The sequence below is a fragment of the Megalops cyprinoides genome, chromosome 21 (assembly GCF_013368585.1).
Source record: "Megalops cyprinoides isolate fMegCyp1 chromosome 21, fMegCyp1.pri, whole genome shotgun sequence".
Lineage (NCBI taxonomy): Eukaryota > Metazoa > Chordata > Actinopteri > Elopiformes > Megalopidae > Megalops > Megalops cyprinoides.
In genome coordinates this window covers 2673290-2698515 of record NC_050603.1, presented here as the reverse complement: position 1 = coordinate 2698515, position 25226 = coordinate 2673290, and the positions used below count along the sequence as shown (strand labels likewise).

The 25226-nt window shown below is 45.7% G+C and overlaps 3 protein-coding genes and 2 non-coding genes across 6 annotated transcripts; 1 reads left to right on the top strand and 4 right to left on the bottom strand.

Moving 5' to 3' along the window:
- Positions 1 to 415: 415 nt before the first annotated feature.
- LOC118769063 (protein Bouncer-like) lies at positions 416 to 2591 on the bottom strand. The gene is made up of 3 exons (XM_036516074.1): positions 2516 to 2591; positions 1962 to 2081; positions 416 to 615 (listed from the first exon to the last, which is right to left on the bottom strand). The coding sequence occupies exons 1-3, from the start codon at positions 2589 to 2591 to the stop codon at positions 416 to 418; spliced, it is 396 nt and encodes a 131-aa protein (XP_036371967.1).
- Positions 2592 to 8770: 6179 nt separating this feature from the next.
- ddah2 (dimethylarginine dimethylaminohydrolase 2) lies at positions 8771 to 17618 on the top strand. 2 transcript variants are annotated; one of them, XM_036555349.1, is made up of 6 exons: positions 8771 to 9021; positions 11214 to 11851; positions 13432 to 13620; positions 14576 to 14695; positions 15742 to 15885; positions 16295 to 17618. In XM_036555349.1, exons 2-6 carry the CDS (start codon positions 11552 to 11554, stop codon positions 16409 to 16411), a joined length of 870 nt encoding a protein of 289 aa, XP_036411242.1. In that variant the 5' UTR covers positions 8771 to 9021; positions 11214 to 11551; the 3' UTR covers positions 16412 to 17618. The 2 variants fall into 2 exon arrangements, with proteins under 2 accessions (XP_036411242.1, XP_036411243.1); XM_036555350.1 differs by lacking the exon at positions 8771 to 9021 and adding an exon at positions 9326 to 9396.
- Positions 17619 to 18335: 717 nt separating this feature from the next.
- LOC118796470 (40S ribosomal protein S5) lies at positions 18336 to 22993 on the bottom strand. The gene is made up of 6 exons (XM_036555351.1): positions 22910 to 22993; positions 21742 to 21847; positions 20809 to 21018; positions 20092 to 20220; positions 19045 to 19143; positions 18336 to 18459 (listed from the first exon to the last, which is right to left on the bottom strand). Exons 2-6 carry the CDS (start codon positions 21844 to 21846, stop codon positions 18391 to 18393), a joined length of 612 nt encoding a protein of 203 aa, XP_036411244.1. The 5' UTR covers position 21847; positions 22910 to 22993; the 3' UTR covers positions 18336 to 18390.
- Positions 19372 to 19505, bottom strand: LOC118769316. The gene has a single exon (XR_005004486.1). It is a non-coding gene; the product is annotated as a small nucleolar RNA SNORA3/SNORA45 family (small nucleolar RNA).
- Positions 21125 to 21258, bottom strand: LOC118769317. The gene has a single exon (XR_005004487.1). It is a non-coding gene; the product is annotated as a small nucleolar RNA SNORA3/SNORA45 family (small nucleolar RNA).
- Positions 22994 to 25226: the final 2233 nt, after the last annotated feature.

Here is a 25226-nt window from a genome sequence, read left to right as displayed (position 1 = left end):
TAACAGTGTCTGTGTGTAACAGTATCTGTGTCTAACAGTGTCTGTGTATCTCTGTGTAACAGTTCCAGTGTATCTGTGTGTAACAGTGTCTGTGTGTAACAGTATCTGTGTCTAACAGTGTCTGTGTATCTCTGTGTAACAGTTCCAGTGTATCTGTGTGTAACAGTGTCTGTGTGTAACAGTATCTGTGTGTAACAGTGCCAGTGTGTTTGTGTGTAATGGTGTCTCTGTGTAACTGTCAGTGTGTCTCTGTAACGGTGTCAGTGTGTCTGTGTGTAATGGTATCTCTGTGTAACTGTCAGTGTGTCTCTGTGTAACAGTGTCTCTGTGTAGCTGTCAGTGTGTCTCTGTATGACAGTTTCAGTGTATCTGTGTGTAACAGTGTCAGTGTGTAACAGCGTGTCTGTGAGGTGAATCACCACAGTGTGAGAGTGAGAGGGAGGAGCATGGTGATCACTGTGGCGCTCCTGTAGGGGGCAGTGTTGCACAGGTCAGTGTCACAGCAATCGTTGGTGAAGGTGAAGTTGAGGCCCACGGCGTATTTCTGCCCAGTCAGGCCGCACTGGGAGGGCACAGCACAGCTCTTCTCATACAGAACCACGCGGTAGGAATCTCCTACAGACAGAGAACCTGTTACCATATATACACACTGACTGTACACTACAGTACATTAACACTGCACTGAGAGAGGGGTTAATACAGTATATACACACGGATTGGACACTACAGTACATTACCATTACTTGGAAAAGGAGGGACTGTTGATCAAGATAGAGTGGTTGAACTGATGACAGGGAAGAGACCCTATGATGGGAAATTGAATTTTCCTGCCTGCATTTTTTTGCATGCATATCCAGGCATTCATGAGGCTGTGTACACCACCTGACCCAGGCTTGAAGTCATGTAGTCTTTCCTCACTGGCTTCAAATGCACGGCAAAACTCAGAGTATCTATTAACTTAGCTTCCACAGCCTACATTGTACATGGTATCCATTCATACTGGGTCTTTACCGCAGTGGTGCAGTTTCAGCACTCTGTGGACTGGGAGCCCCTGAAGCAGGCCAATCAGACATGAACCTCAGCCTCACAACATACACACACCTTTACTCAGACTTTACTCAAACCTTTGTGTACAGGTTACTCAAGGCTTCATTTAAATTCCTCGCAGACCTGGCTCAACCATTACTCAAACCTTTGACACACAAGCTACTTGACCAACTTTGCCCACATTTATAATTCACTCCTATTAAGACACCCTTTACCAGAACGAGTGGCATTGTTCATGAGCGGTCCGCTTAAACGGCAATTTACCGGGGCAATTCAAGGTAAGCACATTGCGCAATGGTGCAACAGTACCCTCTGGTGGCAAGTCTCTGACACCACACCACACTGCAACTCCTTCCTCTATTCCCAAGCCTTAACCTAACTTTGCACACATTTGTAAGTCACTCTTACTGAGTGATTTAGCAAACACCCTCATCCACAGCAAGAGGAATCATTTGCGTGTGATTCATTTAAACATCTGCAAATTTATGGAGGCAGTTCAGGTCACTGACGCTACACCACACTACAGTTCTTCTGTTCTCGAGCTGTAACCTAACTTAGCACAGACTTGTAGGTCACTCTTGTTGAGTTGTTTTGCAGACACCCTAATCCAGAGCAACAGGCATCATCTGCATGTGATCCGTTTAAACAGCTGGAAAATTTATGGAGGCAATTCAGGTTAAATACATTACGCAAGGGTACAATAGCGCCCTATTGGTCTGCTTCTCTACCTCTACACCATACTGCGGCCCCTCTGTTCACAAACCTTAATCTAACTTCCACTCGCTCTCAGCTCAGAATGTAATCAAACCTCACGCATCCGTTACACAAGCCCTCTGCCGAACCTCACACCCCCCTCAGAGCTGAGGCCCCCCTCCTCCCGGGCGACTGGGCGGCTGGCGGCCATTTTCCCTCACCTCGGGTCCCGACGGCGGTGCTGGACAGGCAGCGCTGGTCGGCCGGACACTCCTGCGGGAACTTCAGGCAGTCCAGCGGGGAGATGGCGGGGAACAGGCAGGTGTAGCAGCGCAGAGGAACTGCGAGAAGGAGAGAGAGACAGAGCAGGACAGTACAGTGCATAACGCTGGTACCACACACACATACCTGCACATTAAACGTGTGTGCTCTGTATGCCTCCATTAGCAAGCTGATGGTCGTTCATGTAAGTATACTGTTATACTTAATGCAATCACACTGTGGACAGTTTAATCTGCGGTACCCTGCGCTTTTTGTGTTTCCATTATTTCTGCGAGGAGAAGAGGAGTTGTAACGTTTTCTGTATGCAGTGGTGAAGCTGTTCTCAGGTTTGAAGGTGAACGGGTGTGAAACGGACTTTCATGGTCAGACATGGCGGTAAACCGAAAGGAGAGTGTGGGAATGAGTGGGAGAAGTGGCCGGTGAAGCGGGTCAGGCGTGGCAGGGGACAGCACCCAGCCCAGGGGAGCAAGGGGCTGGTTTTTCGGGGACTCACCCACAGTGGAGACACAGCTTAGCAGCAGCAACAGGCTGAAGATTGTGGGGGACACGGTGCTCTTCCACGGGCTCATCTTCAGCGGCCTCGATGCTCCTTTCTGAGTATGGTCTTCTCGCGTCCTTGAATCTGCAGAGTTCGGCTGATTGCGTCCTGGCGTCCTTCGCTGTTAATTCCGAGTCCGTTATCGGTGGTTCACGCTCATTATTTTAAAATCGGATTCCTTTGCTGGGTTAGCTCTCCGTTACTCCCTCTTTCTCTTTCTGAGAATTACACCAACTGATAGGGTTTATTTTGTCGTCCTTCCATCCGGTGGACAGTCTCTCCCTCCCTCTGTATCAGTCCCTGTCAGCCCAGCTGCATTTCTCCAGTACTGCGGTTTCCCAGCCCAAACGCTAGCCCAGGTCCCCACCCCTCATGCCACTAATGTCATTTGTGAGGCTAACTGTCTAATGGTCAAACTGAAGTCACAACAGTAATGTGTCCAAATTGGGAATTTACAGAGGAATCTGCGTTCAAGAAAGCAAGTAAATGTATATTTGGCAATGAGTGCTGTTAAAAAACTTTGAGTTCACGGGGAACCTCTGACTATCTTGTAGTGAATTAATGACCTAAATACATGGATGTCTCTCCCTGTGGAAAAAAAAAAATCATTCATGCTTTGAAAGGTAGAAAACGTCTCTTTCAAAACACATAGGAACTTTGGATACAGTGTACCAACCATTAAGCTTTTTTTGCTTTTACAATTTATTTATTATACTATATTATTTATTATACTATTACACATTTACTATTTTTACACTGTAAATGTAATTTTACTTGCTGCCCTCTTTTAAACTCTAGAACTCTTGTACAGTTTAGTCTCTTGTGTTTATTTTTTATTCTGTAGTTGTGGTGGCTTTGTTAAGCATTATTGAAATGTGTGTTAACAGAGGATCCCGTATATATATATCTTTAAGCTCACATGTAAGTCATTGTAAGTGTAAATGTATTGTAACTTTAATGTTGAAAAACAACATAAAAAACAGAAAATTCATTAAATGCAAATTATATTTGTGTTGCAGGGCCTAGCCCTGACAGACAGAGCAGGAATTTATCTTACTAACACACAGACGTGGACATTGTGATTCATATAGAGATAAATACAGATGTAAACTGCATATAGAGGGCTCTATAGGAGAGGGAGGGAGAGGTGGGAAGACAGGAGAGCTTAATCGAGTTATCCATTATCTCCTAATGAAAGACATGATGTGCAGGGACTGCGTAGTCAAGTGACCTGGAGTCGTGTGACCGGGAGAAAGGGCGGGGTGTGTGTATGTGTGTGTGTGCATGCATGCATGCGTGTGTGTGTGTGTGTGTGTGTGTGTGTGTGTGTGTGTGTGTGTGTGTGTGTGTGTGTGTGTGCGTGCGTGTGTGCATACATGTGTGTGTGTGCATGTATATATGCATACATTTGTGTGTATGTGTGCGTGCATGTGTATGTGAGTGTGTGTGCCTGCTTGCGTGTGAATGTGTGTGTGTATGCGTGCGTGTGTGCGTGCATGCGTGTGTGCATACATGTGTGTGTGTGCATGTATATATGCATACATTTGTGTGTATGTGTGCGTGCATGTGTATATGAGTGTGTGTGCCTGCTTGCGTGTGAATGTGTGTGTGTGTGTGTGTGTGTGGAATAGGGCAGAACTAACTGGATGAACAGTCCCTTGGTTTCTGGAAGCATAGTGGAACTGAAACAGCAGACTTCCCCACTGCTCTCAGGTTTTGAAAAGATTGAATGGGGCAATCAGAAGCCGGCATTGGCCTTAAGGAAATACTCAGTCTCTAGGCATGCTCATACCTTACTGCTCACAAAGCAGGCAGCTGGAACAATTAACCGGCCAATCAGAAAAAAAGATATTTCTGAACGTGTTCTGCAAAGTGTATGTGATTCACAATCTGCTGAATGTATATTATGCTCCCTGCGTGATGCATAAAAGGTTTGACAGATGGCAAATGGTAATCTTCTCTGACCCTGTGCCCCTCACTGTAATTTAACCTCCACCGGCACTGTCCAGACCATTCTGTTCCCACCCATCTCTCACGCTCTCTGTAATATCTCATACAACATAATACATATTTTATTATTATAGAGAATGCATTTTTAGCTGAATCAGTCCATTTAAAGTTGGTAAATTATTGCCATTTTGTAGTCTATTTTTACTTTGCAATAATATATTTTGAATGTAGTTGTAGTATATTCTTAGGTCGAGCAGCATGTTTCTCAGTATATTGCTGTACATTACTTTATCACATGGGATATCCACTGTAGTCCTTGTCTTGCTCCTTTTGTTCCCAAACTCTCTCTCTCTCTCTCTCTCTTTTTCTTCCCCGCCTTTGTCATCCTCCTTCATCAGCATTGCTCTAGTCCTAAAATTACCACAGTTTTTTCTTTGCGAGCTGCCATGACAACAGCATAATTATGGGGTGCCAAAAGCAACATAAAAGTCATTTAACAATGTATTTTTGCTAAATGTCTGCTAAATATTTTTTTATACCTTCGAGTTCAGGTTCGTGAGAATACATTTTTGCATAAAATTAATTTAGGTGTTTTTAAACATATTTATTGAGCTAAAATATATATTCTCTAAAATACATTGTCAGTGTATGTTTTTTGTGTGTGGGTAGACTCCTCCAGGCTGCTGCAGCAGCTTCTCTAAGTACTTCCCAAGTCTTTAAAAGGACTTTCTGAGAGATCCACCCTCTCGGGGGAGAGATTTTCCAGAACAGGTCTTTATGATGTCACAGATCAGCAGTTAGACATCCAATAGCTGTGTGTTAACCCCCACACAAATGGCAGATGCTTGGCTGTGCTTTCTTCAACATGTACATCATAGATGAGGTCAAACAAAACTTGTGCTGTATGCAGTTTAAAAGCTCGCACTCTCACCCCCCCAGGTATTAGTCACCTGTTAGTACAGGTGGGGTAACCGGCCTGGTGTGCTTTTCCAAAACCAACGACCATGTCTTCAGTTTTTCAGCCATTAGCAGAGAGAGTATCTCTTCCCCTCGCTCTGTGCTTGGGCCTGGCTGGGAGGGACAGTGCCGGGTCAGCGGTGTGCTTGGGCCTGGCTGGGAGGGACAGTGCCGGGTCAGCGGTGTGCTTGGCTGGCATCACGCCGAAGGCATGAGCAGCAGGAATGACAGAACTGCTCTCTGTGGACCCCTTGCCGTTAGCGGTTGTGGTTTTGCACAGCAGCGACCCCAGTTCACCCCTTTCTCTGTGCCCTGGAGATAACTTTGGACTGAAGGCCAGAGCGACTGTGGCATCCGGTGGTTTGCTTTTGCTTGCAGAAAGTGGCCATGATCGGTGGTGTAAAAAGGCTCTTGAGAGATTAGAGTGGAAGTCCATTTTAGGGTGTCATAAACAACATTCTGCCTTATTTGAACTGCACATTGCAAAGGCTATCACAGTACATCTATTCTTCACAAAACCATTCCAGGTGCTGCGAATTAGGCTGTCCTGTCTCCAAACAGAAGGACTTCTCTCAGAATCCCTTCCCTTGACTGTCAAGATTCCTGCTGATGCCGAAGTTTACTTTTCTTGGGAACATCACAGATGTTTCCACTGGTGTGTGGGAAGAGTACAGATTATCAGAAAGGAGTTTATGTTTGTTGACACAGGAAGTACTTCCTCGCTGTAAGCCCTTTGATTCCAGGCAGGAAGTTGCACTGGACCAGCTGCTTTGCTTCCGTTTACCTTTCACAGCTGAAAGCTGACCTGCCTGGTCACCTGCAGCCCAGTATAATGCCATTTTCCAGTTTACCACTCACAGACTCCAGGTTCAGAGTGCTGTCAGTGTTGAGGCTCACCTGTGCTGAGGAGAGCGGTTACTCTGGATCCCACTCTCTTTTCTCATCTTTATTTTGTCATTTTCTGAAATTCTGGAACCACCTATAAACTTTTACTGTTTCTTATTTGAATGGAGAACTGTCCAGCTTTGGATCGTAATCTCTTGCAATCATTTGCTTCCCATATCTGTGAGTCTGCTGGCTGGCAGCGCTGGTCTCCACCATAAAAGATGGCATCCGATGTTGATCTGTGATTTATCGGCTGGTTTACATATCTGGATAGGAGTCACATGATCAGAAGCAGGAGTTAGACTGTGTTAAGGATAAGGCCAAATACACACTCTTCACGCTCGCACACTTTTTGAATTGGATCGTGCTGTAACATAATTACACAGCTTGGAGCGTTCTCCACTCCAGGTACGCCAAAAAAGCGAACCTCTGACCGGAAGAGGAGGGAGAAGAAAACCATCGTGGCAAGTTTGAACTTGAGGGAGACAATGATGATTACTTTGGGTGCAGTCTGGATGGGGAGACCAGATTACAGCACTTTGTTAGGGATTTTAGAACGATTTTATTCGAACGCTGTTTGTTTTTTGGTCAGGACGCCAGTGTAGAGTAATTTGTTGGGGGCCTACCGCGCCAGGTCGCGCGTTGTGCGGTTTTGGAAAGCTTGGACTCGCAAGACCGCATTTCGGGGAGTCAAGTGATCGCTGTCGGTTCAATGAAGCCGGAGTTGGACATTTGCGATGGTGCATTTTTTTTTTTAAATAAAAACAGCATAACTAAAGTGGGTAAACTGTGGCTTCGGCGGCTGTGCAGCCCAGAACCGAAGAGGAGGTTCCCAGAGTCAGGGTGAGTTCACCTTTGCTGCTCCCACTTTTCGGTTTGTTTGTTTTACACTCACACACAACATACGCAGTTAGGTTACGCTAGCCACTTCCTATAAAACCATTTAATCAGTTGTTTTCGAGCCACGAGAGGCTTAGTTGTAACAAGTGTGGCTGAACAGATCTAATTTTATTTGTGCTTGTGTGGCCTCATATACAGCTTGTGTCTATGAAGTGCATGAAGCTTCTTTATATCAAAGGATTAAAGTCACCAATACACATGGTCTGATGGCTGAATGTATGATCCTGAAACTGGGTGAAAATTAACAATTATCAAACATTTTTAAAAGAAACATGAAATATATGGAATTGGTGATAAAAGCATTATTTTACAACCATTATTATAAACGCATTATTAATGTAAATATTAGAAACTTCTGCGAAATATTTCACAAATTTCACTGACGTTCATAGTGTCTCGGCTATCTGCGGAAGAATATTTCCCCCACCACTGTGCTTTGGAAACATTTTTGCTTAGAGTGCTGCTTCATTCTTACAAGGGATCGCTTGTGATTCATTTTTCCTATAAAAAGAATATTTTATTCCAGTCGTTTGAAACAGCGGGTCTTTTGAAGGCAGCTCTTTACAATCTCAATTACGTTTTAGTAAGTGAATGGTTCTCGTCTTGACCCCTTACTGTAGTCAAAAAATCCGCCCGGAGTCAATCGCGGTTTTTGTTGCAATGACACAATGTGGCCGCTAGAGGGAAACATTCTTCCTCTACTCCTGAAAGGAGATTTCAGCGCTGTGCCCGCACCATCTGTCACACTTGTTTTGGTAACTTAAGCCAAGTAACATTTGGTGCGGAAAGCAAAAATAACGAAGTCATATAAAGTAAAAAAAAATCATGTTGGCCTTTACGAAACATACTTACATCGAATGGAGATGAGTAATAGGGTAATTTATGTGGGTATATGATGTATTTTGCCGTCAGCCACAGGTTAACACTTTTTCGACCCATTTTGACCATTATTTAATTTACAGTAGTTAAGACGAGCATAAACTTACATGAGACAATATTACAAGGTACACGTCTGGACATGTGTAATTTTGCAGAGCCAGAAAGCGTCGCCGGGCACAAGGATTGCGCGAGATTTTAAATTTTAAATCCCCTTTTTACAGGAATGAATTCAAAACACGGATTGCTAAATATCGCATGACCCAAATTGAGAGCAAGGATTATTTCATGCGTTCGCCCGACTGTCTGCAGACCGTGCATAGAGAAGCAACGCAGACACATCGATACGCAGAAATACGGCGGCTAAAAGCGACGAGGAAAATGCAACGTTGACACGGGAGCTGTATTCCAAACATCAGACAACAAACAAACATAAAGTCTGGTCATGACTTTATCCTGCATGGAAATAATCAAACAATAATCAAAGTATCCCGTTTTAAAGAGGATCGGAACTACAGAGGAACTCAGTGCTCGTCGCCAGACACAATAGTAACGGTCCAAGTTTGTCCATATTATGGGCGGAAACATAAGGAGAGAGAGACAGACGAGCGGGGGTGTGGTGCTTCTGGAAACAATGGATCATGACCGCAAAAAATAACCCCGGCGATAAGTTCACAGATTTAATTTCTGCCATATTCGCGACTGTCCATCTCTGAGCTTTTATCTTGTAGCACGAATCTGAGGAGTGAGAGCACTGTTTTGAACAGCGATATAAACAGATTAGTTAGCTAGCCGACTTTATTAAAGAGACAGATGTCCCGATGAATTGTGCATAAAGTTGCGACTGCGTATTTTCCCGAGGACACAGCTGCTCTCGGTTGCCTGCATTTAAGGTAAGTTATATCCGATCTGAGTTGGTGTAGGCTACATTAACGATGCCGTGCAGTATTCATCAGGCTGCGTTATTCTGACTTGGGAAAGCGTTTCGGATGAGGGTGAGGTTGAGAAGTGGGGGATGGGAGGAGAGGAAAGCGGACGAAAAGAGAGGGAATGCGAGGGTGCCGGCTGAAAACTAGAGAGAAAGGAAGGATCGGGGGGACATAACGGGAGAGAGTGCTGAAATGAAAAGGGAAACGAGTGAGGTGGCCGAAGGAAGTGGCGGAGAGACATAAAGCAGAATTGTTTGGGGGGCGTTGAATTTTTAAAATTTAGATAAAGAAGAGGAATATATCGCAAAACGCAGGAATTTCCTTCTTTCGCTCCACAAGGTATTCATTGTCTAAGTCAAACGTAGCCGGGAGAGATTTTTGTTATCAGTGAGCTGGGCGTCAACTTTGGCAGCTTCTCCATTAAGTGACTGCGTGTGCGCTCGGATGTGTTTGCCGTTACCGTACGGCATCTGGGCGATGGATCCCACGCATAGTCTGCCAAAATAAGATTGTTTTCTCTCTGTTATAACTGTAGCGACGCGCCTGCATTCTTATTTTGCTGGTGTAATAACTTGTTGGTGGCCGCTACAATCAGCAACTAGTTGCTACAAAATCACTGAGCAACTAGCTAGCTGCATAGGCTATTGATGTCTGTATCTTGAGCTCTGAGGTTATAGACATAAATGTTGTAACCTTGTTTCGCCGTGTTTCAAAAAGTGATTAATTGCTCATCATTTCTTTATTTTGTGACGTGGGGACAGAGAGTATTTCTTTTTTTGGTACTGTTTTGTCTGTGAGTGGTTTGGTTATTACGTATCTAGTGTGACTGCATCCAATGTATGGGTTGGGTGAACAACTGTCAAACGTTTTTCTTCATGTGTAGACTCTACTCATTCCGTTTTCATGCTGAAGTTTTGTCTGTCGGTATAACCTATCTGCTATTCTGATAGAACTGGGTACTTTTAGGTTAAAATATATATAAAAAAGATCGCATATTTTGGACGCTGGAAACAAACTGCCACAGATGGAAACAGATTAACTGAGCTCTGAGTGGGATGCAAGTTCAGCAACACTTGTTGGGAAATGTTAGCTATGTAGCTTCTAAACCTTAATGACATATTTGGGGCGCTGCTCCCACATAGGGAATCATATCCACAGATGACATAGACTTCCATTAGCGATCGGTCAGCGGTTTTAGGCACTACATTTGCTATGCACGGCTAAGCCCGGCCTGCCAAAACACTTTGAAAACGGAGCGATTGTGTTATGGACGCTAGGGAGTGCATTGCTTTACAGTCGCGGGGGGTTGGGGGGGCAGGGGGTGGGTTGCAGTCCATAATGTGGCCCTCAACAATACCCTCCTTGTCCATTCAAAGCGAGGCAAAGCCTTTAACCTCGTAACGTCTCCCGGTTCAGGTTCAGAGCTCCTGCTACATAGTGGTGGGCTTGTGACAGAGGAGGTATCCACTGGCTGTATGCAGGCACTGTGCACACACACAATCCAGAGACTGTATTTGTCTTTGTGAGCAATGTTTCTCCGCAGCGTGTTCCAGCTAAACGATTGTAATAGTACCTGGCACTGTTTTTGGGGTAGGGTTTTGGGTAGCACATTTTGGTGTCTGTTTACATAACAAAGGTCCCACAGAACAGCTGTTGTCAGTAGGCTGCTGCTGTTTTAGGCGGTTTAAGATAGGAGTGCATCGGGGTTTTTTTGGAAGTTTCTCTTTATTATTATTTGATGCTTGGTTTGCGGGTTTAGATTATGGTCATTTTGTGGTGGTTTGCTGAGAGTGAAAAGCCTATGAAAACAGCATGGGTGTGGGGGTAGTGGTTGCTTCCCCAAAGCTGGCTTACCTCACCCTCACCACAAAATCCCAGCACAGTTTCCCCCAAATCCCTCTCACCATGTTACATCTCCGTTTCCCTCTCCCTCCAAGCCTCTGGCTTCTGATTCAGAGTGAGAGGCGGGTGTGCGCTGAGAAATGGGCAGACTAGGCCTGTGTTAATGTAAGTTAACCGAATTAAGGAAGCAATAAAGTCCGGAAACGAGGGCATTTCTGCTGACGTCCACAGGCGTGTGCCGGGTGCTGCGTCCTTAAGTGTAATCAAAACCTCTGCTTCGTCTTACTGTCGCTTTGTCCTTATTTGTCTTTCAGGGAGTTTCCCAGGACAGAAGACCAGAAGCCCAAACATTCTCGCTGAAGTGAAGGACATAAGGATGGCCAAGCTGTCTTTCAGGAGCGGGTTGATTGGCTAGTTTAATTGTTTCACCAACAGATCCATCGTGCACCAGCCCATCGGTGTCGGTACACGTTAGACACCCACAGACACTCGTACAGAAGAAGGCTCCTGCTCTTGCATTTAGATACCCACAGCAGAGCACAAACACCCCTGCAAAACCAGAAGGGTCAAGCGCCCAGCTCTCAACCCGGCTCACTGTTAGCTGACACCGCTGCACCGCCACCGAGGCCCAGGAGCGGCGGGATTCGGCAGCATGGCAAGTGTGCGCCCGTATGGCCATTTCACCCATGCAGTGGTCCGAGGCATTCCGGAGTCCTTCGGGAGGAAGGCGGAGGGGGGCGAGACAGACGGGGAGTGCGAGACAGACCTTGCCAAGGCGCAGCGGCAGTTCGGGGTGCTGACGGGGGCGCTGAGGCAGAAGGTGGGGCTCCAGCTGATCGAGATCCCCCCTGACCCCAATCTCCCGGAGAGCTGGAGGATCGAGGACGTGGCCGTCATCCAGGGCGACACGGCACTCATCACGCGGCCGTGGAAACAGCAGCGGCGCAGTGAGGTGAGGCTGCAGCCGTTCCCCCCCGCCTCCCCTATCCAACGTTACACCCCCAAGGGTTAACACTACATAGACTGGGCGTAAAACCCCCAATTAGGGCTAACACTCATATACACTAGATATAAAAAATCACCCATAAACAGGATTAATACCCATAGAGACTGGATGTGAAAAAATCACCCACAAAAAGGGTCAACACCCATGTAGACCGGACATAAAAATTCAGCCTCAGAGTCAATACTCATTTACACTGAGTAAAAGTCAGCCCAAGAGAGGGTTAAATCCCGTCACGTAACACATGGCAAACATGCAGCTGAGCAGGCCTAATTCCCTTATGGAAGAGAGAGCGTTGCTCCAGAAACTCCACCCCGGCAGCACCATCTCTGTCTCTGCTCTGATGGTTCTGCATTCACTGTAGTGCTTCACTTTCCCTGGAATTCAGTCTGACTGTGTTTGGCCCTTCCCTTGTTTTTTTTTTTTTAAGTAATGAATTAAAGTGTTGCCTTTTTAATTACATAAAGAGCAGTATGGGTGTGGTAGTTGCTGAAATGAATGAAACCTATTAATGACAATTCACAATGCAGTTAGACTGAATTCCCGGTTGAAGCTTTCCTGGTGGCAGCAGTTCAGTCAGTGCCTTTACCCTGAGGGGTCCGACTTGAACGCTCTCACTATGCACAAGCCATGTGCATTCGGTGATGCCTCCAATTTCGTCGCACGTAAACAACGATCACAATTTAGCAAATTACGGGATGACGTTTAGCATCTCCACATGTTAGTATGGTTGATCGGTTTGACCTTTGTTCCAGTTGTTGAAACTATGAGCGATCTGTAAAAAAATGGACTGTGGGCCAGTTGGAGGGGTGAATCGGTGGATCCATCATGGAATGTGTAGCGAAAAGAGTGAGCTGAAACATTCTGTAGTCATAGTAACAGCCACAACAGTCCTCCAAACCCTACTCACGTGCCTCACTGTGAGGATATGTGTATCAGAATCGTTAGATAAGAGAAAATGTTCACACGTTCGAGTATTCCGCCGTTATATTACATTATGTTCATTTAGCAGATGCTCTTAACCAGAGTGACTTCCAGCACAACAGTACAGAACAGAAGTGTATCTGTCTGAGTTAAGTGAACAACAGTGTCAGACCGGTAGGTGTGAGCACAACACCATTCAAGCCCTACCACAAATTAACTTGTGCTAATCTGAAACTAGACAGTGTAGAAAACTAAGGAAAGTCAATTACATATACTACCATATATCTCAGTGTCACTATATCAGAATATCCAGTACCCCATGACTAATGACAACTGTTTGTCAAAAATTTTTCTTTCTCATCAATTTTTGTTCAGTTCGAGTGAATGCAGCTCTCAATTCAGAGAGAGGTTTTGCACGGAAAAAAATTGAGTTTAATACAGGGCTTGGGGAGTACAGTGCAGGCACATTTGTATATTGAACCTCGGAAAGCATAAAACCTAAGAATATCAGAATAATTAAATAGCCGTTCCTGGTTGCTGTGTGTCTGCCGGTGTACCCCTGTCTGTTAACACCCCCCTGCTGTCTCTGCCCCCCCCCCCCACAGGCTGAGGCGTTGAGGCGGGTGCTGTCCGAGCTCAATCTGACTGTAGTGGAGATGGGGGGTGAAGAGGGGGGCTCAGGAGGGGCGACTTTGGAGGGCAGCGACGTTCTGTTCACGGGGAAGGAGTTCTTTGTTGGCATCTCCTCCCACACCAACCACAGGGGAGCCGAAGTTCTGGCTGACACATTCAGGGTGTGTATCTGTGTGTGTGTGTGTGTGTGTGTGTGTGTGTGTGTGTGTGTGTATCTGTGTGTGTGTGTGCGCGCGCATGTGTGTGTGTGTGTGTGTGTGTGTGTGTATGTGCGCGCGCGCGTGTGTGTGTGTGTGTGTGTGTGTGTGCGCGCACATGTGTGTGCGTGCGCGCATGTGTGTGTGTGTGTGTGCGCGCGCGTGTGTGCGTGCGCGCATGTGTGTGCGTGCGCGCATGTGTGTGTGTTTGTGTGTGTGAGAGAGAGAGAGTATCTGTGTGTGTGTCTGTATTTGTGTCTACCCCAGCTGTGGTGGCCAGTGAGCTGCAGACAGGGGAAGCAGAGAAATCAATTTTATTTGATCATTGTCCTAAGTGCTTTTTTGATTGTTTTTCCAAAATGAACAGTGCTTTAGAGTTTAAATTGGGGTCATCTGCAACTTAGTCCTTTGTGCTGTTCATTAAAATAATGAAGTTGTTTGTCCAAAAAATTAAGTATAATGGGAGAAAAAAGCAATCGGTTTTTTAACTTAAATACCACTGTCCAGTCTCTTTGTTTTAATCTAGACTATTGATGTAACCGGATCTCTTTGCTGTAGTTAAAATGACATAATGTGCATAAAGGTGCTTCCACTGCAGACGCAAATAAGTGAAATTGAATCAGCTGTTGCCTGAGCCACTCTGAAATCAGCAATCGGGTCATTAATCGCAGAAAAACAGGTCCAGGACTATTATCAGTTTAAAGATGAGCTCTCCGTCTGGCCTCTTTTGTAGATTGTTGGTCTCCAAGTCTACACCACAGAGTCCCGTTTTTGTGTTAGTGTCCTACCGTGTGATTGGTCCTTGATTTGGCTTGTTTGATTGGTGACTGGTCCTTGGTTCAGCCGGTGTGATTGGTGATTGGTCTTTGGTTCAGCCCGTGTGATTGGTTCTCCTCATTGTTCTGTGTCCCGCCCTCAGGACTTTGCCGTGTCCACCGTGCCAGTGTGTGGCGGTGCCCGTCTGAAGAACGTGTGCTCCATGGGGGGTCCCAACACCATCGTCATCGGCAACAGCGAGGGAGCCAAGAAAACTCTGAGGGTGTGTGTGCATGTGTGTGCATGCATGTACGTGTGTCTGTATGCCTGGGTACCTGGTTGTATGTGTGTGTGTCAGTGTCAGCTTGTGCATAGCTATGTGTGTGTATACGTTTGTGTATGTGTCTGTATGTCTCTGGGTACATGCACATGTATGTACGGTTGCGTGTGAGTGCACATCTGTATATATGTCTGTGTGTGTGTGTGGGGCCGAAGGTGAAGGAAGGAGATAGTCCTGTCCTGAGTGTGTCTGTCACAGTGAGATCAAACTGGAGTTAATGCTAAATGCACCCTCTGCTCTCTGCCTCTCTGTGGAATATTCCATCCCCGCAAATCCATTACGGGCGGCCAGGGCAGGATCTGCCCATCATCACTTAACATGGCTGCCTCCCCAGAGCCGGAAATGCGTTTCTGCTGTTCTGTAAAGGTCAAACCAGTGAGGGGAAGCAGGGAACAGCCCAAGGTCCACATTAAAGCACAATAGGCAACAATGCAAACAGTACTTCATTTAACTGTTTTAAACAGGATTCCGTGTCCTGTTTCATGGTGTGTAGGTAGATGTTTGTATTTAGGCCTGTAGGATTTGGATGTTCATTTTTGAAAGCCCCAGCTTTTGCCACCCCGGCCAAGTAGGAGCCGATCTGTTAGGATGAGCGTGTAAGTGCTGGAGCAGAGGGAGATTACCCAGTGGCTCGTTTGTGTAATGAATCAGACGAAAGCCCAGCTCACAGCAGGGCCTTTTAGGATCATAAACATGCAAGTTGGGTCCCCTTTTCCAAAAACAAGGCACACTTCATAATCAGATCTTCACCAGCTACCAAAAGGGAACCATCAAAAACCGCCTGTGTTAACTAGACCACATTGAAATCCTTCGATCTTGCGTTACAAATTACATTTTCAAGTATTGACCCAAGTCTCCAGATAGTTCTTTTTCTCCGTGACTGAATATAAGTGGCTATTAGCCATTACAGAATTCCCAGAGGAAACCACAGTGTGTGTCTTCTGACCTCTCCCTGACCTCTCCCTGACCCTGCCCAATGTGTCCCGCAGACGATGGAGCAGCTGACGGACCATCATTACGAGGTCCTCACGGTCCCTGAGGACATGGCCGCCAACTGCATCTACGTCAGGGGTGCCTCCAAGATGGACTTCCTCCTCCACAGGCCCACAGAGGAGTGTCCCAACAGCGCCCCCGTGAGTCTCCCGCCCGTCACTGCGGCCCTCTGTCCATCCTCCCCTCTCTCCCTCCCTCCATGCCTGCTATCTGTACCCCCCTGCAGTTACATATTCTATAGCAACATACTCCGGTTTATGGTACAGTACACTCCTGTCCTTGTGTTAATCCCATTGACTTTATTTACTGCTGTTATATTCAGCATATACTCCTGTTTAATGCGCAACCTTAGAACGGTGCTGAGCCCTTGCACTTGTCAGAAGAGTATCCGTGTATGGTGTCAATCAGTATTTATACTGTAATCACACCTCTCTGACCTCCCATCCTCTATCAATGCCTGTGTGAGTGTGATGGGATTGGTGTCTCTGTGGTGGAGTGTAAAGTCAGTGAGCTTCTTTCTCCTGACTCCGTCCTCCTTCCTCCATCTAGGCCTTCCAGAAACTGACGGACTACACCCTCCTCCCCACAGCCTGCAGTGAGGCCTTCAAGCTTGGGGGGGTGCTCTCCTCTTTTTGCCTGCTCATCAACCGCAAGCTCCAGATTTAGACACACCTCCTCTGAGCTGTAATCCTCCCTCCCAGCCAATCAGAAGGGCTGGTTCTGAGTGTATTACGACATTGTAGCTTCTCAACCCTGGTCCTAGTGGGCCTTCAGTATCTGCAGTTTTTACTCCGCAAAAAAAAAAAAAAAGCTTAACTACCAGTTTCTGATGATCGGGGCCCTAACCAAACCATTTTAACATCCATCCCCTGTTTTAAGCTGCATTTTGTCCCTGGATTTTGTCCCAGAAGGACCAGAGTTGAGCACCAAAGGTATTCCAGGGGCCGGGGCTGGTGGGAGGGGTTTACAGGATAGTGCTCTGCAGATTCTGCGCAGACGAGGCAGCAGCCCGGACAGCATGAGCAGAATCTGCACAGCCCGATCCGGTTGGTCAGACCCAGTGTGTGTTTGGTGATGGGTGATTCTGGATGTTTTTTTTTGAGGGGGAGATTGTCGGTTTTTCTGAATTTTGGAGTACATTTATTGTTTTGTGTCTCCTTTGACAGGCACTGACAGGCATAATCTGTCCTGGTAAATGAAGAGAAATTCTTTTTTTTTTTTCCCCTGGTATTCAAACACACAGGATGTGAAGCTGAGTGAGTAAATGCAAATGACCTGAACCCTCAGTTTCAGGTTGCACATTTGATCCGAGTTACATAATGTGAAGAGTACAGGAAAACCACTTTTACGATTTTGTGTTGTATAATTTCAGTGATGTATTTTAGAGGATCAAAAAATGTCCATTTCCGACACACAAAAATGTGAATCCCGTGTTCTGGCTTTTGGTGCTATCGGCACCCAAATTCACACGCCCGTTTTCAGTAAAGTCAGTGTGGTCTTGAATATCTAAGGGTAAGAGACAAGATAAAGGACATCCATGTGCCACAAATGGAGCTTGAAGAGAGCTGTGGTCGTGTGTACAGACAAGCTTAAAAAGGCTAAAAGGCCCATGTAATAGTCTTCCTGCTCCTTGGTTTGGCAGCGTGGGGAGTTTAGCTTTAAGGGTGAAGCTTTTACTCGTGGGTTGATTGTTGTATCCTCAAGCAAGGCACTTCCCCCTCATTACTTCAGTTAGACAGCTGTGTGAAGAGATATAAAATACACTCAAAGCTGAGGGCGTTTGCTTTAACAGCCAGGAGGGGGTCAAGTCCAACCACACGAATCCACACTTCACACCTTTTGTGTAAGATTTTTTCCAGCTGCTGGTTTTGTACTCGTGACATTTGTAAGCTTTCGCCTGGTGTAGAGGTTTTTCAGATTAAAACAAAACGATTGCCGAGATGAAGCTGTTTGCTTGGCTGAGTCATAGGCCTTCTGAAATGGCTCGGATTGTGTGTCCATTCTTGCCTTTGTAAAGACCAGAGATTGGAGTTCCACAGTGTCATTTTAAACACTAACCTGAATACAATTGTTTAATGGATGTAACCTGAGCCGAAGACCTACAGAAACTCTTAAAACATGTCTGCAGTAGGGTTTGGTATCAGCTAGCATTTGCTACATTTTTAACGTTAAATTAGATAGAATTAGCTAGAATTTTTCCAATCTAGGGTTCTAATTGCACCAGTTTTAGCGTACGTGCTAAACGGCTAATCACACTGGTGTGACTGTACGTGCAAAAGGGCTAAACAAATAGACACATTGTTGCGTTGATGCGTGACATAGTCACGTAGACATTTAGAAACCGAAATTCAATTTTTTATGGTTACTTGGTAGTCGGATTCGGTTCTAATTTTGGAACTGATTTTCGGTTCCCAACCCTAGTCTGCAGTGACACTGGTTGACAGGTTTCAGTGCAAGGCTACAGGAAATCAACACCAAAATGCACTCAACCTACACAACCTCCAACTAACCACCTTGCTGTAATGCAATTCTACTCCATCCCAGACTCATTGAAATTCTCAACATTTCCAGTGAACAAACTGAGGCGAGGTAGATGTTTCCAAAATTTTATTTCCTGCGACTGAAAAAAAGCGACAGACAGTAATTTAACGGTTGGATTTAGCCACTCTCTCCAGCTCGTCCTTCTTCTTGATGGCGTAGGAGTTGGAGGAACCCTGATGAGACAGAACCAACAGTGAGGATGAATTCACACCAAAACTACACTGTGTGGCAGCCAACACTACTGGTTAACAGCCAACAGTCACTTCGCAAAAACATACCATGCTCTGAATTACAACTTCAACTTTTACTGTGCACACATACAAAGCTCAAAATAATGAATTGTGAAGTCTGTCTATTTGGATGTGTTTTTGCAACCTGTCCACTGAAGACTATGGCAAATACATGATCAAAAAGAAAATGGATGGCGGGAAAAAAAAAACTGTGCAAGGATCCAGGGTTCTGTTTTTGATTCTTTTTTTCTGACATGATCCTATCACCATTTATACAATAATGTACATATTACGTACAACTGGTTTCAATTTTATCATGAGCTGTGGCTGCATTTGCCAAAAACACAAACAGGGAATTCTGCCAAAAACTACATATTTATGCAGTCATGCTGGGATGAACCATGAGCCATCCCTGAAGTGCAGTCAAATGGTCTTCCTGACTCCTGACTGCTTGATAAAACCGTGGAAGGGAACACACGAGAGAGGGGTGTCGCACGTTAACAGGGCTCTGATCTGACTCGGTCTCACCTTGGCTGCGTTGATCAGCTCGTCCGCCAGACACTCGGCGATGGTCTTGATGTTCCTGAAGGCGGCCTCCCTCGCACCTGTGCACAGCAGCCAGATAGCCTGCAGAGAGAGGAGGAGAGAACTGGTCAGAGAACAGTCTATGAGCGGTGGACAAGTGGGCTGCACTGTATAGTACACCTTCCCCTAACTGATCTCAGAGCAGTGAGGAGAGTGGGGACCCATTCGGAGAGCAAATGGAGGCGATCCTAATGTGGAGACGGCATTCCCTAAACCCCGTAACACCATATAAATGACAAGAACATGCTTAAAGGGTGCAGGCTGGGAAAGGTCTGTCTCTGAGCCGGTGATTGGCTGGGCCACGTGAGGCTACAGCCAATGAATAAGCAGAGAGGACTTGCTCTGCGAGGACTCTAGCACACCAGGACAATGAGCAGCTGTCAGGGCGTGACTCTAGTCTCGCTCACTCAGAAACAAGTGTAACAGAACAAGCATGCAGGCTGGTGCACGCACGCCTTCATGCATTAACACAAGATCAGCACTGGACTTCTAATCCTGATCAGAGATGTGTCTGCAGCGCGGAGTGCAGGGTGAGAGCCAGACTGGGTGGAGGTTTCCCGTGATTGTGTCGCCAGACTTTGGGAAGTTCCTGGCAATGTTTACCCACAGATGTTTCTAGATTTTTTTTTTCTTCTGTAGCAACTTGTTAAAACAAATCACTGTAGACTGCCCAAAACTGAAGGAAAGTGACAAAAAATTCAATCTAGCCCTTGCAAACTGTCAACTAAACTTAACCTTTCGTTATGAGGAATTTGAAAGACCTGATGGGACACACAGCTTACAAATATATACATATATTATTAATGCACACACACACGTGTGTATGTATGTCTGTAGTGTGTAGGCAAGGTAGGGTGTGTTGTGGTACAGGTGTATGTACGTGTGAATTGAGGGGCAGGCGTTATGGTACAGGTACGTGTAGGTACCACTGTATGCACATGTGATGAGGGGTGTGCGGTTTGGCACAGGTGCGTGGGGGCGCGGTCACACCTGGTTGACTCGGCGCAGGGGGGACACATCCACGGCCTGCCTCCTGACGGTACCGGCACGGCCGATACGGGTGGAGTCCTCCCGGGGGCCGCTGTTAATGATGGCGTTCACCAGCACCTGCAGGGGGTTCTGAGGGGAGGAGAGCACCGGCACTGTATCACTGCACGGATTCACTCTACTGCGTCACTACAGTTCAACTTCGACACTTTAGGTTCAGTACTGCGTATGTTCACTTTATTGTGTCACTACAGTTTAATTTAAGCACCATGTCCAGCTTGACAACAATTCACAGTAGTGCAGTCTGCTCTGTACCCGCTGCAGCCGGTCTTGCTGCTCCTTATCACACCGCGTTAGCCATATGCATTACCCTGCTTAAATACAACAGAGGCACTGCTTTGCTGCATATTGGAAATCAGATTCCAATACAGGTTCTATCTTCTTCAATCTATCTTACAAATGGCAGGACTGCCCACAGTTACAATGGCGACGTGAAGCAGACATTAAAGGAGTGGAGGGCAGCAGAGGGCCACAGAGTGAGGAGAAGGACTCAGGGGACTGCTGTTGTACCCTTGGGCAAGGAACTTGAGCCACAGTCAATTACCTCAGTAAATATCAAGCTGTACAAATGGATAAAATTTTACCATATGTAAGTTGCTCTGGATAAGATCCTCTGCTAAATGATAATAATGAAATGTAACGTAGTGTAGCGGAGGGTACCTCTCCGGTGAGCAGGTGGATGATCTCGAAGGCGTGCTTGACGATGCGCACGGTCATCAGCTTCTTGCCGTTGTTGCGGCCGTGCATCATCATGGAGTTGGTGAGGCGCTCCACAATGGGGCACTGGGCCTTGCGGAAGCGCTTGGCGGCATAGCGCCCCCCGGAGTGAGGGAGGTACTTGGCGTACTTCTCTTTCACGGCGATGTAGTCCTGGGTGGAGGGAACAAAAACTTCCTATGACATCACAAGCCAACAGCACGTGCCCATAAACGCCAGGTCAGGGTGCAAACACTAACTGTACAAAATCAGTGAGTGAGAGTGTATCTGAGCCGGTGATTGGCTGGGCCACGTGAGGCTACAGCCAATGAATAAGCAGAGAGGACTTGCTCTGCGAGGACTCTAGCACACCAGGACAATGAGCAGCTGTCAGGGTGTGACTCTAGTCTCGCTCACTTCAGACACACCCACTGTGTTAGCCACAAGATTAAGTGTCCAAAATAAGGACCTGCGATGCAGACAGTTCACATCAGGTAGGTCCCCGGTGTCTCCTGGTAGCTGCTCTGTGGGTATTTCCATTATAGACTTGCCTCATCCTGCTACTGCCATTAATATTTAATGTAACTGCTTGCCAGACACAACTGCACTGCTTGCACTAGCTGATAATATCCATTAACAACATTTACTGAACCAATTAAGTTATTATCAGAGGTATAAAGGCAGTGGGCCACAAGGGAATTGAACCTACAACCTCCTGGTCAGGAGCCCAATTTCATAACCACTGCCACACCACAGAGAGTCCATTTCCACTGACCACAGATCAGTGAGAGGAATCATCAGCTACTACAGGACATGCCACACATACAGTAAAATGCACCCCACCTACACTGATCTCAGACCAGCAGTTGGAGTTGTACAGTGTGTAGTGTGGGATACCTGCAGGGAGATGTCATTGATCTGGACATCGTCTGTGCTCCACTTCCCAAAGAGCTTGATCTCTGGGGTTTCGGCCACGGCCGGGGCGGTCTCCCACTCAGTCATCCTGAGACGGATTAGAAGGGAGCAAGAGAGACAGAGAGAGAGAGAGACAGAGAGAGAGAGAGAGAGACAGAGAGAGGGAGCAGAGGAAGGAGAAGAGGGACAGAATTCAGCCATAGCCCTTTAGGACCGTCACTTTTTCCAAATTACAATCAGCGTAACCAGGAATTAAACAAGTAGTGAGACACACTAAAATTCCGAAATCGATTTTACTCTTACCATTTTAGCTTCATGTCTAGTTTTTCATTTGTAAGATGACTGATCTATCTCACTGGCCCGCTCCCTAACCTAGCTATGCATTAGCTGTACTTATTTGGCAGCATCTTGGTAGTTGAGGCATGATGGTTTGATGGCACCAATAAAACACAGTAGTGGAGAGACGTCCAGAATACCCTGCCTTCATATTGTGGACACTGATTAAACTTAACTAGCGGACTGTTACGAGGTAGCAAGCAAGCTGGCTAATGTCTACAGATACAGGGAAGCTAGTAAGCGAGTTGCGTGGAGTAGGCCAAAACCACATCCAAGGGCTAGACACTCCGAGTTAGAAGGCTGGAGTCCTGTAATGGACACCACTATCGGACACAAAAATTAACATCAATCTGTAAGTAAAACAAAATCGAGTCATTCACTGGCGTTATCCCCTACATGTGAGTCCGCACGCAAACCCAGGCCTTAGTTTAACCTCCGGCTAGCTAGCTAGCTAGCTTCAACAGATTTAATTGTCGCCACCAAGTTACCTTTAAAAGATGTTTGAGTAAGCTTACTGTCGCACATCTTTAAATAAATCAGAAGAACAGGGGAAATATGTAAGCAGACCCGACTCCATCTCGGACTAACGTGCACAGTTAGAGTCACGCACACATGCGCTTTGCCTCCGGTTCGCTCGGCAGGACCGGCCGATACCCACATACTCTGCTCATTCCCCGTAAATAAATGCGTCTGATCCAACATCGAAAGCCATTTGCCACCACACACATATTAAACCTACAATCTACACTTCCGCGTTGGATTTTGGTCATTTTTGAGCAGTTTTGGCAGATATTTCAGCGCATGTTTGACTCACTTGTGAACACCGCTCTGCACCACACTTCGCTGAGACGGAAAAGGGCCGCAACGCGGCGCCTCGCGCAGATATCCAGCTCGCCGGAAGCGCTAGTCTACTTCCGCTCGGTACACCGGAAGCGCTCATGGAACTTGTAGTTTTTTAAATGGAACGTCGGTCAAAACTGGGTAGCGTTGCAGAGAAAATGTATGACGTTGGCTGCTGTTACAACACAGTGGCTATACGGAACCTTTTATCACCTGGAGGTGTGTGTAATTTTAATGGTGATCCAGCCCTTTGATTTGTGCATAGAGCTATTAGTGTAGTTAGCATGCACCAGTACACAGAATGAAACCGCATTTACCTATTTGAGACTCGAGGCAAGTGGACCCCGCACACGCTTGCATTCACACCACACCACAAAATGCTGCAGACTTTTAAAACAAGTGACCTATTTATTTATGTTTTTTTGTCGTTTTTATTCAATTGACAAAGACAAGAACATTCCATTTAGCTTCATTTTACCGTTCTACAGATATTTATATGATCACAAGAGATTTCCTTAAGAGTAGAAAGAGTAATGCACGTTGGTAAAATAGTTTCTTCCTTCCCTTTTATTGCAAAATCCCAGCAGGACAGAGGGAAAACCGGATCCAAAAAAGCCGATAATTAAGTTTCAAATTTGCCCGGCAAAAACATAACTGCCGGTCATGATAACTGTCTCAGCACTTCCGTACAGCGCACAGTGCATTTTGCCTCTGTCCTTTTAGGACCACAGACGTTTCATGTTATCTTGCATTGATAGTGAATCTGTACAAATTGAGGGGAACACTTAACGTGCATTTAATTAACCAATTATATGTGAAATAATCCTTATATTTTAACAACACAGAAAAGTCTATTACTACATAATGCAAACCAGTAGGCCTCCTAAGATGTCAACTGCTTGGGAGTGCAAAATGTTAGCAGGAAATGTTTTGAGAGTAACATTTAGTTTTACAGAGTAACAGTTTATTGATAACCAATGGGGGTGTATGAAGGGTACTAAGTTAATGTAAAAAACAAGCTTTTACAAACATTTACTGATAAACAGTCAGTTATCGGTTCTTAAATAGTTAATTGAATGCACGTGAAAGTAGCGTTCCCACAGTTCCCTTCAAAAAGAGTGAACCGACAAGAGAAGAAAATCCATTATTTTAAAAAATATCTAAGACATAATACTGTATTAATAATAATTATGACAATGTTCATCATAAAATAATTTCTGTTCATATCAAACAAAGTACAGTCACGAAGAGTTCGGTACATCTGTCAATCTCCGCATGGCACCCGTCACCATTATTCTCGCCCCCTCCCCATTTACGACACGAGCAATCCCTTATTCATACACCTATTCGTTCACCTCAATAAAAACATTAGCGACAGCAATATCCATAACAGCTAAAATAGTTAAAAATCTATCAGTTTCCTTTCTTTTTTTTCCTCTACCTCTACGACTCACAGATAGGATTGTTTGCCTGAGATTTCTAGTAAATGCAATGGGAGGTACAACATATGTTTCAGTCTATATGAAAAATGCAAACGGACTGCCTCTCACGCACCTTCCCATCCCCCCTGCTCTGCCCGTACGCCCCCCCACCCCCACCCCCTCCTCAGCACCTCGGTTATAGGCAGTTTATGATAGCACTTTGGTTTTGTAAGGTAACGGGACTGTAAAACACGAATGGGTTCCGTTGTAAATTAAGGCATGAGGATGAAGATGACGTAATCACTTCTACCGCTATTATCTGAAATATTTCACAATATTCTCAAATACCAAAAAAAACAACAACAAAAAACAAGAGAGAACAAATTCCATCTTAATCAGGGATGCGGTTGGTGGAATAAAAACAAAGAAAAAAAAAAAAAAAAACAACCCGAGTAAGACTGTTGAGGATTTTGGGTTCAGAGTCTTTAAAAAGACCGTTTCCCCATCAAAACAGGAGGAGAAAAATGGATAAAAACCGCATCCCTGCTGAGCAGATAAAGTGGCGTGGGCAGCAGCTCTGTGTGTGCAGCCAGATGCTCATCCAGCACGGATGTGATCTGTATCTGTGATACTCTGAGGTGGGTTTGGTTTGTTCACGTGTGCTTCCCTCTGCAGAAACACACACGCTGTCTGTGCGTTTCCCTCTGTATTCCACATGTGTGTATCTGTGTGTGAGTGTGTCTTTACCTCTACAGAAAGAAAGATGTGAAAGAGAGTGTGTGTGTGTGTGTATTTCCCTCTATAGTAAGGATGATGCGTGTGTGCGTGTGTGTGTGTGTATTTCCCTCTATAGTAAGGATGATGCGTGTG